Source organism: Mixophyes fleayi, chromosome 1 (genome assembly GCF_038048845.1).
Source record: "Mixophyes fleayi isolate aMixFle1 chromosome 1, aMixFle1.hap1, whole genome shotgun sequence".
Taxonomy (NCBI): domain Eukaryota; kingdom Metazoa; phylum Chordata; class Amphibia; order Anura; family Limnodynastidae; genus Mixophyes; species Mixophyes fleayi.
In genome coordinates, this window is record NC_134402.1 from 85,552,473 (window position 1) to 85,572,331 (window position 19,859).

The window sequence follows — 19,859 nt, forward strand, 5'->3', positions numbered from 1 at the left end:
CGCTACCTGTCTCCTGTGTCTTCAACATATCCGTCTGCAGATCATTGTGACCTGCCTCTTGAGTATCCAGCATACAATGCTACAGAATATTACACCCAGTGTATTTACTCCACTGTCCCTAATGGAAATAACCTCCTAGGGTCTCAGTCATTCTGATCTTACTTATTCATGATATCTATAATTATAGTATTGGTTCTCATCACAGTCTCGTTCATTACCTCCTAAGAGAACCACGACCTGTGGTCTGGGAGCTGCAAAGATAACGCCGACCAGGACCCACAGCACTGCACGTTGGAGACTAGTGGAAGGAGCGAGTCTGGCCAGGTAAGCTGGGACCCAACTGCAGAATTGGCGGGCCCGGTGTGTGATGCACACCTAACTTTATGTCTAACAAAGTAGGCCTGGAATTTGTATGCAAGTATATAACTGGAAGGCTCACTTCAAGCCAAGAACATTTTTATTACTAGCATAAATAACCATAAAGTTTTGTGTGGGTCAGTGGGTCCACCGGTAGCCTTACTAGTTTTAGGTAGCAAGCAGCACTTCCTCAGAGGCTGATCTGTTTAACCCTAACAATACTGTGATTTTCTTGGTTTGAATAGAGCAGTCCATAATGCTGGCTCTTCTGCGTCGACATTTTTGGCCCTTTGGTTAGAGGGTACAAGGTCAAACAAATGGAAGCAATGAAATGGGAAATATTTGTATTTATTGAATTGGAGCATTATAAACAATTTTCTGTTTACTCCAATTTTGAGGATATGGACTAGTTGGCTGTAGTGTGTATTTTCCCTACACAAAGAAAAAGCTATTAAATTGTTCAAAGGTTTGAGGTTGGCATGTCATCAAAAAGTCCTTGAAAACAATACATCATATAAGAATAAATTAATATTGATTCAAACCTGTCAGATTTTGAGTAAGAATAGCATATATCTGCCTGTTCTCCAGAACTCTGGAAATGAGGCAGAACTGTCATCATAGAATATACTTATGTTATATGTACTTGTCGAATGCGCTTGCAGTTTTCTAAAGAAGCAGGATTTGAAATTGTGCAAATTCTCCAAAAGCTTGACAGAAAAATAACAATAATGTACTTTTTCACAAAGGGGCAAGTTAAAACCAATTCATACACTTTGCAACATATTTCATGGAAAGGATACTATTCTCTCGGTTCTGCATTGTAAAAACCACCAGAGATATAGGGGCAATGACTGCAAGCCCACTACGGATTTGGGGACCTTCATTTTACACGATTCCAGAACAGGGGTGACATTGAATAGAATGCTGTTTCTATTGAATATTAGTCGCTAGTGGCCCCTAGAATGCTATTTGTATTGTCTATCAGTTACTAAAATGGTCTCTGTATAGTTCATATCGATAGATAGATAGATAGATAACATTATTGTACATCGGTAACTAGTTTGCTATCTCTCTATTGTATAGAGGTCACTAGAATTGTCTCTGCATTGAATAGTAGTAAGAGTGGGCTGGTAGTTGTTGTATTTGACTGCAGTAATTTTCCCTATTTCATTGGTTATATCTACACCTGCACGGTTTTGTGTAGCCCATATTTCAATAACGGCACACGTTCATTGTAGAAGAACATTGGCCATTTGCTTGAAATTGCACAATAATATACATACAATGTCACAAAAATCCTTTGCACTGCAGAGCCAGAAATGATTAAAGTGATATATACAGTTTATAATTTCACCATTTATTGCCCAACATTATAATATATTTTGCATTTTTGCTACAGTCTTTACTTTCAGTTTTTGTTTTTGCTTTTTTAATAATTATTGATATTATATATAAGCAACCTAAATGGGGGGAAAGTCAGAGCTTGGATAGAACAGTCCAGTTTTCTCCTTGGGAAGTGGTGCAGAGTTACATCTGCATAAGACTACAGAATACTTAGCAGCTAAAGATATGGTGGCACGGATCTTGATGTTAGGATGTTCTGCATTATAACCCATCCTCTGACAAAGGCTCTGTAAATAGACACTTGCGTTACATCCGTTATCTCTGTAGAATGACGCTTGGTTTGTGCTGCTTCCCTTACAGATTGAGGAGCAGACTGATTTTATACACTTATTGCTTTCTCTCTTAATCTATATAATTCCCCTGCTATATGTCTGAATTATGCCTCTACAATGGTCCCTCTTTTATGTGTTCATGATTAAATATTGTGGACTAAAACTGCTAATCCTATTTCCCCTGTTCTTTCTAGGATTCACATTCAATCAAAGCTTGTCAAGAATGTTCTTTGTCCTTCTATTTGTCTTGTTTGGAAACACAACATGTCCAGTCAGCAATTAGATAACTCAGAAAACATTATTTCATTCTGTCGTGCTGGGGAATTTAATTATCCCCTGCTCTACTTACTCTGATCTCTGTACAATGTGAATGCAGCATTCGTATCCTCACAGTCTGTGAATGTCACCCACAATATAGCTTTCTTTTATCAAACAGACTCCCCTTATGTACTCCACCAGTTTTCCGCTGTATAAATGTTCAGTTATTTTATTATTTAAAGTACAAAAGCTCTGACAGCAAGATACAAAGATGCAATAATGGGGATGATTGCTGCAACTTCAGCTGCCACATCAGCTCAAAGAACAGGTTGGGTTTTCTCCTGTATCTTTTTAACACTTCACATAAAACTGTAGGAAAAATGTCTGATGATATGGCTATATAAGCTGAGACACATGGTCTTTCCTTATTATTGACTTATCAATCAATGACAGCTTGATAGTAAACTGAAACAATGCTCTTTAAAGCAGATTGATGTACTAATGAATCATGAGTACCTGCAATGCAGAGTCTTAAGAGACTTTGAAGGCAGTTTAGTAGTGTCCACCAGATGCACAAGTGTGAGTGTATGACAAAGAGTAAGAATGCTGTGGTATCCATATGCTTTAGCATTATGCGTGTATGTGTTGATAATAGACCAACAGCCAAATACGCTATGGGCAATAACAATCATGGCATCCATTCCTGCATGGGACTGAAGGTGCATGCATGACATGTGCGGAGTAAAAGACAGACTACATTCAGTCATATAACAACTCAGTGCAACAGTGGTAGCAAAACATTTATGTTAGAATGCGTACCTTGTCATGGATAAACTATAGCAGCCAATTAATTAACTGATCAAAACAAAAGAACTGAAATATATATGTGCAATTAATGGCTGTTCAGCAGCCCTTCTCATCCAAAGACCCTATCCACAGAAGGTTCATATATTTTCTCAGTGTTTTTGTGGTGCAGTGTTCTTCACAAAGGTTCTTTGTCTTACTCGTAGTAAAAATCCTATTAGTGTAATTCAACGTACCACATATGAAAAAATAAAAAAATTAAAAAAATTATGGTGCAGTATTTCTTAATAGGTAAGGAAGCTGTTTTGATGTTGATGTGGTTGCGGAAATGTCCGCCATATGTAAGCCCCACCCCCCTCAAGCAAGTTCAGTTCCTGTTGGGCTCTTTCAGTTTCACTTGTAGGGTCATCCTGGTCAGCAAATTTTCTGCAGGAAACTTGAGCTAGCTATGGTGTGGGTTACATGGCCCCATCGCTTTGTATGGCTATCTAAGGACAATAGGGAGGATTTGGATATGTGGATGGTTTTCCTCAGGGACTTTAACAGGGTTTGTATGAGGCCGGTTCCTCCAGAGCTCAATGGTGCCTTGCAGCTTTTCATGGACTTGGCAGGGTCAGCTGAGTTTGGGGCTTAACTGGAAGGTGACTGGTGCGTGGAAGTGTGGCGCTTTGAGTAGGTACCCTCTGCTCCTACCCACAGCTTGATATTGTAGAAGTTTTTCCCCATAGTCATACCTATCTGCCTCTGGGCAGAGAGGTTTTGGGACAGATCAATAATATTCTGGTGAGAAAACATTGCATGGTCCAGGCAATCAACAATCAATGGGCCTCGTCATCTCCAGCTATCCAGCTGCTGCATCAGCCCATGTTTCAATGTTTGCATTTTGATATTTGTTCCAGGGGTTGAAAATTCTTAGCTTTTTAACTTAATAGCTTACTCCCTGTTCAGGTTTCAATAGGAAAGGTTCAGAGGGGTGCAGCACTGTATGTCTGCCTTTATGTTGAACTGTTTTCAGCAAGGTAAGTCTAAGGCAGCCATGTCCACGGCCTTGGCAAGTATCTCCTTTTATGCCAACTTTCAGGGTAAGTGTAATGTTACTAAGTGATTTCTGGTTAGGAAAGCATTGAAGGTATGAGCTAGGGAAACACTGGTAGCGGAGAATAGGATGAAGCCTATTAATGAGTCTATGCTTGCTGAAATGATGGCGTGTTTGGAGGGTATTCTTCAACTGCGGCCTTTGAAACAGCATTATTCAGAGTGGCCTTTGCTATGACCTTCTTTGTGCTTTTCATGTGGATGTGCTCGTGGCTTCCTCTAGGAGTAAAATTATATCTGGGCTAATTTACAAGAATGTGGTTTTGCAAGGATCTACTCTTAGTTGTGGGGTTCACAGGTCCAAGACTGACAAGTTGGGTGAGGGTAGAATGGACCAGTTGTGCACATGCTAATTCTGCTATTTTTCCTGTTGCGCTGTCTTATTTGAAAGTTCATCCCACAGGTGGTCATGTGTGTCCCACTCTTTTCACATTGAGGTCACCACAGTTGCTCCAGAGGTGGGATACTCTGTGGATGCTATAAAATAATTAGGGGGTTGTGCTCCAATTCCTTTAAAAAAATATAAGTGGCCTCGTAAATGATTTTGACACTCCTCTGCTCCCTGCTTGTAGTTAATTCAGGTTTATTTGCTTGCCACATTGAGAGGGTGCATCAAGGGATTTGCTTGATATTTCCCCATAAACAGAGGGCCTAATTGGCTTGTGAGCTTTCATGGGGTTTTTATTATTTCACCTTCATATGGATGACCTGTTTTCACTCTGCTCTCCCCTCTTTCTGCCCCTTTCCCCTTCCTCTCCTGCTTTCTCATCTGGTTTAGCTCAGCTATTGTTTCCTATATTTTATGTATTTGCTAATCTTGATTTCCTGACAGGTTTAGTTTTCTTCTGAGTATGCAATTATGGTTCTATTCAAGCTGTCTCTCCGATCCTTACAGACTGTCCTGGGGATGTGCTCCAGGTATGGGTGGTGGGGAACTTTTTCATTTGCTGAGCCTCCAGTCACCATTTAACACACTCCTTCTGTGGTTCCTAAGGGTATGCAAATGTTCGGTGTTATGGGTATGCTTTGGCATGAAATAGAGGCCTACTTAACTTGTTTGGTCTCTGGGCTGAGGCTGCCTGATGCTTTGTCCATTTAGATGGTAATGACCTAGGTAAGTATAAAGGAGGAACTCCTGGGTTTTAGGTGCCACTGGTCTGGTCTTCATGTTTTTTATTCTGACATAATTCCCAGGAGACATTGGAAGGGTGATGGAGTCAGTGCGTAAGAACATTAATCAGCGTGTTGGTATAGTTTTGATATAGAAAGGGACTATGTTGTTCAATACACTTTGTTGCATAGTGGGACTGTCCATCTTTATAGAACTGACGAGATTCATCTTTCAGCAGATTACATAGTTTTGTTCATACAGCAAATTTTTAGGGTTCTGGTTAAGATTTTGGAGGTCTAGTGGTGTAGTAGGTTTTAAGAGGAGTTGGACAACAGAGCACTGCCCCCTCAATTAAAGCGGCTGTATGTACTGATTTTGTTTTTTCAGGGAGATCCGGGCTTGCACCGGAAGGTTCGGATGGCCCCTTCTTTATTTATTGGTAGTGTTGGTATTAGCTGAAAGATGCTCTGTTTTTCTTGCCACCAAATTTTTTTGCAGCATTTAATTAAGAAAACTGTGTCCTCCATTTTTTTCCAAAAGTAAATGGTTGTCTGTCATTATTTATTACCATGTTCTTAATATTGTGTATGTATGGTGTGTGGTGGTTTGAGGTAAAAACATCAATCGTTAAGGTGTTTATGAAACACATAGGAGTCAACATAATCCAGCATCCCTGGTTTATGTTGAGTCAATAGGGCAGATTTACTAAAACTTCTAAAAAACAAAAGTGGAGTTGTTGCCCATAGCAACCAATAAGATTCTAGCTAGCATTTTCTAGAACAGTGTTGACTAACCTGTGACACTCCAGGTGTTGTGAAACTACAAGTCCCAGCACACCCTTCCAGCAATAAGTTGCTATATATTGGCAAAGCATGCTGGGACTTGTAGTTTCACAACACCTGGAGTGTCACAGGTTAGCCAACACTGTTCTAGAATGTTCTAGATAAATTATAGCTAGGATCTGATTAATTGAGATGGGAAACACCTCCACTTCTCCTTTTTTAGTAGTTTAAGTAGATTTACCCCTATGTCTTACCATATTCAGGCTATGAGGGAATGGGGGAGTCATGCACTATTATAGATGCAGCTGTTCTCTTAACCTATTTTTACCTAATTAACATTTTTAAATGTCTCACCTGTGCAGACCCTGTAATCTGAAAGACGGCCTTTTACTAACAGTCTAGGGATATGATACATTGGCTGGGATTTTTTTGTGGTCAACTGATTATCTGCACACAGCATTCATTTGGCATATATACACACTGAATAAAGGTGAAATATGGAAATGCCAAGCTTACATCTCCAGAGTCTTCGTAGCTGAAGGGAGATTCAAAATCCTTCCCAAATAATTCAATTATAATATTGCTCTAATAGTGCATGATATGTAATACTAAAACTTTTTAATGAATCTCTGTAATGTAATTACATCTAGAGACTTTAAAGAGTTACAAAATGAATAGGAGAAGAAGAAAGATCATTATAATGATTTATAAAACCAAAATATAAACAAAACTAACACATTTTAATGATAATCGTCATTTAACAGTATTCATCGTAAAATCCTAACAGCATGGGAGAATGAAATAGCATTGCCATATTTATGGGGCTTCACAGGTGAGGTGCAAGTGATTGAAACCTGGCTTTTTTCCAGTCCTATAAATAAATTGTTTTTGGAGTGGAAATTCAGTTTGTGTCAGAGTAAACACGAGTCAGATTGCAGTGCTGAGTAATCAATGTATTTCACCTGACACAGCAATCCCTGGTTGGGTTATCAGTTCTACATTTGCACTCAGAGAGCTGAAAAAGCTCTCAGGAGCCTGTGGAAAAGTATTGACCTGTAAAACATCCCATCTCGCTGGTAAACAAATAAATAAATTAGAATGTTGTTAAACAGAAGTGCAAGGCTCTGCCTGCAATGAGAAATGAGGATGTTCTGTAATGATGGGTAATACTAAACTACAGGAGGGAGGGTGATTATGCTAAAATGGTTTTACTGTTGAGACATAAATATATTTAAACTGAAATATATCCACCCCACATATCCTGGTATAATTGGTTTATGTGTTGTGAATTGAAGTATGAGAGAAAATTGCCATCATGATATTTTTTGTTTAACATACCATATAACATAGCCTGCTTCACATGATGCATGCTAATCTACCGTTCTTCTTTCTTGCTTATCTTGTAAATTGCAATTATTATTATCTGGGCTGATTTAATTTGTTTTAAACAGACTGAAATAAATACCAATGACTTAAGGTTATTGCTATTGAAAAACCAACAGGAGGAACATTTTAAAACACCAGTGCACCCAGGACATAAATCTCTGTAGTGGGGTCACATCAGCCTTCCCAAACCATTAGGGAGAACCTAGAACTACTTGTTATAAGTAGAGTGCATTGTGTTTTTTTCAAGAGCAAAGCAAATAAAAAAAATATTTGCAATTGCACTGGTATAAAATATACTGGGAGCAATTTTTACATTTAAAAAACAACTTATTGAGTATGAGGACACGGGGCGGACTCTTCCCTTTTAAACAAGTGGGGCTTAATTACAGAGTGTAAGTGCCGCTACGTGACTTTTTTTCCGTAAAATCGCACTGTGCATGCCCAGAATTGGAGCATATACCAGAGAAAGCAGCAATAACCAATTCACCTTCGGGCGCAATGGACCCTTTCTCCAGCCTACGGTTTCAGGGTCGGAATGGGGAGTTGAATGGGCGTATGCACATAGTCAATGTACAGTAAGAGTGTGCCAAGCTTGAGCACATGCAGTAGCGTCAGATTCATGGTTTAGGCATCTCGAAGGTACGTGATTTTCAGTCCTATTACTTGAATCAGCTACAGGTCTGGTGTAAGTGCTGATTACTAGTGATGACGGTGATGTATGCATGCTAGAAGATGTGTTTGCAATCAGGAGAAACTATAAAATGCATTTTATGTACAGTAGATATTCATAACATCCTAATTAATGTATTTTATTAGGGGGGAAAGCGGAATAAAACACTTTTTTATTTTTGAATGTTTAGCATTAATGACTATATTATTAACAGGTGACATTAACTGAATAGTTTTTTTTTCTATGTGTTGTTTAGGGACTTTATATTTTACATAGGCATTGGGCGTATCCTGCAGTGTATTGTCTGTTAGAACAGAGCGCACCTAGACCTGTATTCATAAACAGACGTATCTTGAATACGGATGTGTGTATGTATGATGAACGCACATTACCTTTTGTTTTGCATTTTGTTAATAAATCAGACCCTAGGGGGCTAAGATAGAAACCCATTAAGGAGCTCATCTATTCAGGCTCAATTACTAGAGGGTAAATATGGGCTCCCTGTACTGGCAGTTAAATGTCTCCTTTAATAAAAGAGCCCTGGGGAGAACAGAAAGAGAACACTGTGTAACAGGTAATTCTGTTCATTCATTCTAGAATACTATTACTTTTAATATATTTGAATGTTTCTATCATATCGCCTCTGTCCTTTTCTCCCACTATGCTGTGCATGCTCAGCTCTTCGGAACCATATTGGCTTTTTCTTCTTTTTGGTTTTACTAACATATCTGGCACTAAGTTCTGTTAAATTTAATAATGTCCAACTGAGCCCATTTACAGACATTTGTGCCTTGTGTAAGTAGGAAGAAATGCACACAAGAATAAACAATGATCAATCCACGCACCACAAGATGCATCCAGATCTACAACAGTAACATTTGCACCAGATGTATGCATACTTAGACCCCAAGATAAGGTAGATAGGATATCTTAGAGAGAAGAAATGGGACTTTACAGTCATGGCAGTAAATGCTAAAGTGGTATTATCCTATCTGTGCACAAATCATGTGATGAAGTGTCACATACCCAAAAATATTAATCACATTTTAGATAGAAGAAAGATTTCCATCTGCATGTTGCTTGAATGTCTACTTGCACGACTATGAAATGTTAATAAGTGAGCTGCTCAGGGAGCTGCGAGCTGAAATCCAGCGAGATATTACCGTATTACCGGTAATATTTTTAGAGCGCGGGTTTTTCGGCGATCCCGCCGTCAATTGAATATGCCCCGGAGTTTCACTGTGTTCTAGATTCTCAGTTTAGGGCACTAATTGCATACTAGCGCAGTATATGTTATTAAACATATACTGCGTTTGTCCTCATTCCAAGTTATGACAATTTCAATAAATTCTTATATGCAACAAATCAGGTATTGGCGTTCTTAAAAACCTCTCAGACATCATGTACAGAATGAAATAGATGCGACTGATACCTAAAATGCATGATACATAAAGGCACTTTGTATATAAAGGGGCATATTCAATTGATGGCTGGATCGCCGAAAATCCTCCGCTCAAAAAATATTACCGTTAATACGGTAATATCTCGCTGGATTTCAGCTCGCAGCTCCCTGAGCTGCGAGCTGAAATTCAGCAAGTTAATTACCGTATTAACGGTATTTACGCGTAGGATTACCATATTAACGGTATTTAAGCGCAGGATTACCGTAATAACGGTAATATTTTTTGAGCACGGGATTTTCGGTGATCCCGCCGTCAATTGAATATGCCCCAAAGTATGGGTATAAAATCATATGGATAATTTGTTCTCTATTTAGTATGGTTTAGTTATAAAGTACATATATTATATATATTATATTGTATGAATAATGTCCCTGGTAATTGTGTTCATGGACCAGCTCCTCTACTTACTCTCGCAAGACTTGTTCCTGTTGGAACCTTGTAAGGCACATACTTCCTGTATATGTGGCCCACTCTGGAACAAGGGACGTCAAACATTTCCCCTCCACACATCCATACCTGAAAGGAAGAAAGAAAATGTATCAAACAAACAAATTCCTCAGGATTCCTTTTTCAGTTTTCTTTCTGCGTTTGTGAATATTATATTAATATACAAACACCAATATCTTCACAATGCACATAAAAATGCGTTAGAAAAATATTACTAGAAGCCAAAGTTATCAAACCATCAAACTTCAATGTCATACATAATATTCACAAAGAGATAAGCGACAAAGATGTATCATTTTCTAGGCGTCTCACATGTACATAAAAACTCGGCGTCCAGTGGGACTGCTGTCACTTGTAAGCAGCTCAGTCTGTGCATGTTGATATCACTAGCGTTATTAAAGATCTTATTCTCAGAGTGGCTTTTAAGCTTCCCAATTCCCCCCACAAGCTACAGCTCTGTGTATAAATTCCGGCTATCCAATAACAGTGCCCCTGGCAAATAACCAGCTCGAGAAGCTTCCTCTCAGAAGTAACAGAAGCTTTACTGAAAGACAGCGGTGTAGATTTGTTACATATTTTAAAAGTAATATTGATTTTTTTTCTTGGGGTACTGTTTACGTGAAATGTTATTATTCAGGGTGAATATGCCTTATGCAATGTTTAGAACTATTTATTAAATACCAAAGAAACAAAATATTGAATCTGGAACAAAGGAACGTCCTGACATTGATTTTTTTTGTGCAAACAAAATTATAGATAACATTTTTGTATAGGCATGCTAGGATTTATGTGTGTCAGAATGCAAATTTGTAGGGGTGGCAGAATGCCCCCTTAACTCAACCTAAACAGTTTGTAGATCAAATTTTATATATCACTGTACTTATGCTGGGGTTGAGGGAGTGGATAGACTCATCAGCATAAAAATCAATTATTTTAAAAGACTGGCAGGAAGAATTTATTTCTGTTATATTTTTGGGATAACCATGATTGAAGCCATGGAACTCTGTAAAGATGCTGTTGGGGTGAGGGGTACACAGCAAAACTTATATATTGAGGGTAACAGTTTTAAACTGGTCTGCTCATCTGATGAGATTATAGTTAGCCCTTGGCTAAACAGGGCTATTTGTGGTTGGTCACTGTCTTATAATCATATAGTGCTAGATAGTTCTTGAAGGAGAAAATCTAGTTGGCAAAAGAATGAGTGGATTTACATGATAAGCAAGCGGAGCCAATAGCACATGGACAAAGTCAATGGTAAAACAGTGATTTTGGAAAAAAAAGTTACGTTGTGCAGAAATATGCTGTTTTGAGAAGTAAGAAACCAATTGGTTCTGCTCTGATTTTACGGGTTCACTCGCTGTATGTGGAATAAGCACACTCATATGTTTCGTATTGCACCCATATGATAAAACAAGATTTAGCATTGCTGGTCAAGAAATATACGTATCTTCTTTTCTCTAAATAACAGCATTCTGTTTGCATAATTTTCTGGGCTCCTTCTGCATATCAGTCCTCGGCACCATGTGACATGTGTTAAAGCTTCATAATTCTGCTAGCCCCTTCTTAAAGAATTCCACCCAAAACTAAAAGTATAGTTTTTGAGTGGATCACAATAAGATAAGACACAATTCAGATTTCTTCAGTGTGTCATTAACTTCGATCCAGGGGTTCACACCAAAGGTACCAGAAGTTCAGTATTATCTTTCTACTCCTATTACTTATCTGATTCAAACAGGCAATCAAATGGGGGAGGAGCATTGACAACAACACTGTTAGACCTGCCTTAGAAGGACAGGAGAGTGGTGTTGGACAGTATGAGCCTTCAGGTGGATCTTCTGTATTGGGGAAACGGTGCACCAGAGGAAAGTAGAAGTTGTATTTCTACTTATCTTAGTGAACTCCATCCAAAATGAAATTCAGTTTTGGGCTTAGTTATTCTTTAAAAAGCTTGACTTTCCTTGCCTCTTGCCTGGCAGAAGTATATACTGCCTACAATGTATATTTTTCTCTGCAAATTTGGTAAGAAATATCCTACCCCTCCATTTAAAAAAGTCCCTACCACTAACTCAGAGGAAAACAACTCTGGTAAAATTAGGGGTTGCTAATAAAGAGAAAGTGGACACCCCTATTATTTGTTGCTAAAGATTTAGGTTAGTAATCACTACACTATACACTCTACAGTGAACAAATGCAGGTGCAATATGATTTTGTAGTCTTTATTAACAGTAGGAGTAAGTTATATTAACCTATAATATAACATTAAATTACTTAGCTAACACAATACATAGCACATTTTAACAGCTCTGAACTTGTGTAGACTTTACGAAACCCCAAACAGCTTGGGCAATTTGTGGAAAAAATACCAAGCAATGTCAAGCTACGTACTATATTCAGAAGTTACTGCAATAATTACTGGTTCGGTTAAACGGCAGCGGTAGGCAGCTGTGGCCTACATAATGGATCACACTGCAGTGTTACAGGTCTCAACAGCCACATAGGGAGTAATGTGAACAAGTTTAATTAAACAATACCCACAGAGTATATAGATTCAAAAGCTGTCCTGCCCTTGATGAAATGAAGTTGGACAGCAACCACGCTATGAGCAAATGTGTTCACCATTTCTGTAAGTAGGCTTTCAACAATAAATAAATTCCTTTAAAGTATCTGTTAATGTCAACATTATTATACTTCCCAGAATTCCGTATTTCTAATTTAATTCTCAGCAGAACAACCACAGATAGTTTATGGTAAAGGATGAGGCTAGCAAGTGCAAACACATTTTTAATTAATGCGGATAACAGGGCACCATCATCTGTATTTACACAACTGTCTTCTCACATTAGAGCAAATATTATTAAAATATAATAATTAACTAACGTACACACTGCCTCTGTCAAGATTCATGAACTCATCTTTTTTATCTTATTTTTTCATATGCTCCATAACTATTTAGTGAATCCTTAAAGGGAAATTATCACTTCATTACAAGTCAGATAATTAAATGGAGTCTGATAAGAAATTTGCCACAACGTGTCCCTCGGAGTGGACAAATCTAAATGCAGAATTAAAGGTTCACATGAATAGCATTATGAACTAGACATTTGTACATTTTCAACATTCTTAGTTAAAGGACATTCTTTTTTCATACATTACTGTACTAGACAAAATCAGCAATGTCTTTCCTATTCTTTGTAGTCATAGAAAATTGATTATTAGTTTTTCCTTCTTGCTAGCTTGAGGTAAGCCTTTGAGAATGCCTGTTACACTCATGTCAGGGACTATGTATGTTGTACAGCACAGTGCAAAGAGATTTTTGCAGTTCAGTCAGGAGGGATCATTAAAGTTACACAATAAGTTTGATTGTATATTATAGGGTTCATATAGCGGCATATACGCTCAGAATATATACACAGAACAAACGTATGGATTATTATTATGATCATCGTTTATTTGTTAGGCGCCACAAGATTTCCGCGGCGCTGTACACCGTACAAACAGTAGATTATTCAGGGTGAAACAGTACAGAACAATAAACACAAAGTACCAATACTTCAGAAACTCCAGACAGGCAAATGCAGTAAAGACGGAGCAGAAGAATAGGTATGGAGACAGGAGCAAAGAGGGCCCTGCTCATACAAGCTTACATCCTAAGGGAGGGTAAACAAAATCAGGCACAAAGGGGAGCCAGTGAAACAAGAGGGAGAGAAAAGAGTGGCCAAGGGGAGAGAGGATAGAGGGGAGAGCAGGCGGAGAAGATGAGGGGTTAAGTGGATGGTTGGTAGGCTTTGAGGAACAGGTGAGTTTTAAGTGCCTGTTTGAAGAAGCACAGATTGGGAGTGAGACGGATGGAACAAGGGAGGTCATTCCAGTGAAGGGGGGTGGCACGGGAGAAGTTTTGGATTCTGGAGTGGGAAGAGGAAATCAGAGTGGAGGAGAGGCAACGGTCATTGGCCGAGCGCAGGGAGTGGGCAGGAGTGTGAATGGTGAGGAGGTTAGAGATATAGGGGGCAGTAGACTGAGAGAGAGCTTTTAGGTGGTGGTAAGGTGTTTGAAAAGGATTCTGTAGGGGAAGGTGAGTCAGTGTAAGGCAAGGTAGAGAGGGGAGGCAGAGGAGGAGCGGCGTGAAAGGAAGATGAGTCTTGCAGCCACATTGAGTACAGAGTGGAGAGGGGCGAGATGGGAGTGGGGAAGGCCAGTAAGGAGGAGGTTGCAGGTTGCAGGTTGCAGTAGTCTACGCGGGAGATGATGAGTGCGTGGATGATTGTTTTGATGGCATCCTGAGAGAGGAAGGGCCAGATGCGGACGATGTTGCAGAGTTGGAAGCAACAGGCTTGGGCAAGGGATTAAAAGTTGGGGGCAAAAGAGAGAGGAGTCGAGGGTGAAACCCAGGCAGCGAAGTTGGGTGACAGAGGAGATGGTTGTGTTGTTAACAATGATAGAGAGGTCATGGTGGGAGGGGAGTCTAGAGGAAGGAAAGACAATGAGTTCAGTTTTAGAGATGTTAACATTGAGAAAGCGCGAGGACATCCAGGAGGAGATGGCAGAGAGGCAGTCAGATACAAGAGAGAGGAGGATGGAAGAGAGATCATGAGAAGAGATGTAGAGTTGAATGTCGTCAGCATAAAGGTGATACTGAAGACAGAAGGAGGAGATGAGAGCACCAAGGAAGGAAGTATAGAGCGAAAAGAGTAGGGGGCCGAGAACAGAGCCCTGAGGGACTCCTACAGGGAGAGGGGAGGAAGGGAGGAAGAACCAGACGTGGAGACAGAGAAAGAGCAGTTGGCGAGGTATGAGGTGAACCAGGGGTGGATAAAATGTACTTGCATATGTCCAATCAAAAACATCTCAAGATGCTTCCAGAGAAAGTATAGAGATGGGGTTCAAGTTGCATTACCCTATTTGTACACAATATAATAATGTGATGAAGTTTCATATATACAAGAGAAAATATTGAGTTTTAATAAATGAGAAAGGCACATTTTAAAATAAAATGTAATTAGATATAGATACAAAATACAAATTCAATTGCATTAAATGAAAATTGAATTAAATAAAAATGTAATTAAATAATATCTGTTTTTTTCCTATTGGAATAAAAAGGAAATCCTTTTTCCTGCAGTAGTCCAAATGGAAACACCCATTAAGTAATGCAAATAGATGGCCGCTGGGATGCTAACAATTTAAGTAGCAGTCGGATGGGTCAATATACAATCAGTCAATCAGATGTGGCTAAATAGGGCTGCTGATAGTCATCATCATCCTCATTGTGTGTTCTTACGCCAGCTCTTCAGAACCCATAATAGATTTACCTCTAAAAGCCGGATTGGCGGGTGTCTCCATTAATGTACTCACCATATGGTTGCACGCCCCTGCACACCCCTGTTCCATCTTTCCAGGCATAAGGAGATGCAAGTCAACAATATGTAAAAATGTATATAGGGACATATGTATACATTTTTTGGTGTGTATGCACAGTACAGGCAAAAAAAACTGACATACTTCTAAACCATTCATTATATGGTAAATGGTCCTTTGAGCAGCTTCAGAGTACAGTTAAGAGTTTGTTAAAATAAATCAAATAATTAGATAATGTATTTGTCCTTGTCATGGAATTTTCTTCAGTTTTTTGGGTAACCAGCACAAGAACAGCCCACTTTGAGCTATATTCATGGCTGCACATACAAACCAGGTGAGATGATAGAACTGGTATATGTTAGTATATATTGAGTATCTGTACCCATATAGAATCATGAGTGTCAAAGGCATGAATACGCACCTGTCAATGGTCCCAATTTAAGTTATAGAGTGTCAATTCGCAGGGGTGAAAAGTGGCAGTGCCTGATGGAAGATGTGTGTTCTATTTAAAAATAAGTGTTATGTGGATGGATCTGAGTCATGGCCTAATTTGCCCACATTGAAAACGTTGGAAGGGGTTTTTTACCATCTCCATTTTTATAAACAATTTAGGGATATTAATTTCCACTCTTTCCTTCATATTTGCCTCCTCTTTGCCACTTTGCTTGGCGGTCTGCCATGGGGTGCCAGGGTGGAGTGAAGGCGTAAAAGCATGGTAATGAGATTAATCATTACCATGTGGTGTGTTGCTCCTCACTTTCCCCAACCTCTGTGTGCCAAAATCCTATATATTCTCTGCTGTTATTTAGAGCAGTGTTGCTTTATATGTAATAACTGAACTAAATATTACATATGATGCCATTCTGCACCAAAACGAAGCACTGGGCCTCTATGTATGTTAGTATGAAAGTATTTAGTGCCCAACTAACTAACAAGCAAACAATAAGTTAGCAATATTAATTTATTTTATGGGAAAGAGTGGGCCAATTTATTATTTTTATTTTTTTACACAAAGAAAAACAAGAAAAAAAAGAAAGTGAAGTCTGAGTACTCATAAAACCGTATAGTGTAGTCTCACATAGATAATAATACAGACAATCCCCATATAATTTCAAATGTCCTCTCCACTGAGACTTTACTTTCTTTCCAAACCCTTGCTCATCCTGGGTGCTCTCCACATGGACCAGCCTCAGATTTCCACAAATTCCACAAAGACAAAGCCACCAATGAAATAGGTTGCTTTACAACATGGATTAATGGAGTGGTACAAATGAAAATCATCATCATCATTTATATAACACCACTCATTCCGCAGCGCTGTACAGAGAGCTCATTCACATCACTCCCTGCCCCATTGTAGCTTACAGTCTACATTCCCTAACATACACAGACAGAAAGACTAGGGTCAATTTTGATAGCAACCAATTAACCTATGTTGAAGTAATAATTAACAAAAACACTTTATTACCAATTAGTTCAATAAAATGAACCAATGAACTTGATTTTTGTTTCTGTGGTTTAAGAGAACGGAAAAAAAAACACATATTACATAACAAGAGACATGTTTTTAGTAAATTTCCATTATTGCACAATATCTGGATATGGCCAAAGAAACTTTGGCACCATATAGGGTCAAGATGTCCCGTCCAAAAGAACATGTCACATTGCCAGCAGTGATGTAAGCTGGGAAGGTGTTTTTTAAAGAAATAAACTCTATAAATGTTTGAGTTAATAAAATATAGATTGTCAATTGGCATTTGAGACCCTGGGTGTATGTCTGCTTCGTCCAGTATGGCTGTATCTATGTATAATATAATTTTAATAATAAACTATAGAAATATTATATTTTGGAAACCTGCTCATCTCATTTATTATTTAAAGAGAAGAAAATAGAAAAGCTTATATACCTACTAGTATGTTTTTGGAGTGTGGGAGAAAACCAGAGCACCCGGAGGAAACCCACGCAAATACAGGGAGAACATACAAACTCCACACAGATAAGGCCATGGCCGGGAATTGAACTCAATACCCTAGCGCTGTGAGGCAGAAGTGCTAACCACTTAGCAACCGCGCTGCCCATCAATAAAAGTGCATAAAGAGAAAAAGCTCAATAATAGCCTTCTAGCAAAGTGGAGTCATGAAGTGGATACTGTGTTTTCTATGTTGCTACAGTTTTGTGATACAATTTTCAAATAAAGATTTTTCTTATATTACTGGAACTGCCCCATGTATTTTCTGGTTTCTACTTTTTTATTGTCTGTAAATGTTAATATGTATAAAGTGTACAATAAACAATAAACAACAGCAAAACACTTGCACTGATTTAATACTGTGGTTCAGCATTGCTAAATCTCAGTGAATGGAAAGGTTGAGTGATTTTGTTTTCTACTTGGTTAGGAAATTTACTGACTTGTTGCAAGCTTGACATTTAGGGCTAAATGTATGAAGCTCTGGGTTCTTCAACACTCGCGACTTCGGCGTCTTCAGCGCTTAAATTTAAAGCGGCGCTGCCTTGTAAAGGGAAACTTCCCTTTACAAAGCAGCGCCGCCTTAAATTTAAGCGCTGAAGTTGCCGAACTCGCAGGTGTTGAAGAACCCAGAGCTTCATACATTTACCCCTTAGTGTTGTTTTTTTACTATTTTAGATAACTAATGTAGTAGTAGTATAAATAGTATATTTATATTTTTTCCCAACATGGTCGCCCTGTTGACTAAAGTACAAATTATATAAGATAAGATAGAAAAACTTTTTTTATGTTGAGTGTCACACAGTAGGTGCTGTTGACATACTTATGACTTAATGTCTTATCACTTTAAATCTGCACACAGCTTCCATATTTAGTTAACGTCCCCAAGCCATTAGATCAATTTCAGTACACATGTTAATTGTCCCTTGAGGTGAGTAAAGTCGCATGTTCATATTTTTGCCAGAAACATAGATTGATTTCTCTGTCAGCTTTGGAGAAACGGAAATATGTCAAGAACATCTGCTGTTAACATTTAAATGCATTCAGTGAAAACAAACAGCTAATAATTTATAATTAGTATTCTATTAATTGTCTCTGGAACTCTTTTATTGTTTATTATAAATCAGTAAAAGTCAAATAAAAAATGCATGAATATATGTGAGAAAGCAAAGGCAAATACTAAACATATGGTGAGTATAGGAGAAATGTAAACTGGATGGGTGATTTTCTAAAGAGGAAAGCTTTTCAATTGTATGAGATATACAAATAACAATGAATGCATTTAAACGCCAGGCTTGTAGGATAAAAATGCACTTACAGGGGTTAAATTTCCCCTGGCTTGTTTTAAATTATCCAATGGGCTCCAATGGGTGTGGCAAAACAATTCTTTATATGAATCCAAAAACAGGAAGTCTCCCTCTTAACCACAGGCTGAGTATCTGTTGCTTTGGCAGCTCTTGTATTTCTAGTTGTCTTTCAGCTGATCAATCCTTGTCTTGTTCTCCTTCTTTATCCTTTGCTTATCCTCTTTACCTCTTTCTGCTCTGCTTCATTCTTATGTTATCTATTTTTATTTTATTTTTAATTTATTTTTTTACGTCAGAAAATCAGAGGATAAGAACTTGTACTTTGTCAATTCATAGCTCTGCCTTGTATTCTCCCTGTGTTTGTATATCTCTCCTTTCTAACTATAATGCTTTCTTCCATTTGTTTCTTTGGTTTTATTCCCCTCTTCCCCTCAGCTCTTTTTCCTCCTTCCAACTCTCTTAATCCAGCTATGTCTTTTACCATCCCTCACAACTGTCCCTATTTATGCTGACATCCCGATTCGTGGGCTGCAAAGGGGTGAGGCTTAACATGAAAGTGGGTGGAGTTTTACATAAGTACAGTAATTTGTGGGCGGGTTTTTGTGGATCAGAAATGGGGTTTATTTTATTTTTGTTGGGAGGTCTGCATTTACCCTTCCACTCCCCTAAATTATCTCTCCTCTCCCTTAGCCTGGTCTGTCTCGCCCCCTTTGTTTGCCCCCCCATCAGTCATCTAGACTACGTCCCCTCATTAGTTTGCCCCTGATGCCTCATCTGCCCATAGTCTACCCATCCAGACCCTCCCCCCTTTATCTTCCAGCTGCCGCACTCCTAGTTCCGGTGGTGGAGGGATACACTATCTCTTGTGCCGCCTTCCAGAGCTGCTTACATTGAAAGGCAGAACTGTGGCCCACCTGCGGAATGGATGTGGGATAGCAGAGTTTTTACTATCAGAGCTAACAGTCGTCAGTATTATCTCACAACAGATAGTTCACTCTGTAAATGAGGTTATAAACCAAACACTAGCAACTGTGTGCAGAATTATTACAGTCACAGCCTAAATCCTCAGTATCCTTCTCTGCTGTGGCATTTTAAAGCTAGCAACACATATTGTGATTGGCAAGTTTATCTCTATGTCAACTACAGCTCGTGACATATCATACCAGTCACAGACAGGACAT

The 19,859-nt window shown here is 38.7% G+C and overlaps 1 protein-coding gene across 1 annotated transcript in view; it reads right to left on the minus strand.

The window, feature by feature from the left end:
• The window catches only part of GALNTL6 (polypeptide N-acetylgalactosaminyltransferase like 6), a 1,017,111-nt gene that overhangs the window by 105,900 nt on the left and 891,352 nt on the right, over positions 1-19,859 (minus strand). Inside the window, exon 8 of the mRNA XM_075197705.1 lies at positions 10,011-10,118. Within this exon, the coding sequence (XP_075053806.1) occupies positions 10,011-10,118 (108 nt within the window). The remainder of the gene's footprint in view (positions 1-10,010; positions 10,119-19,859) is intronic.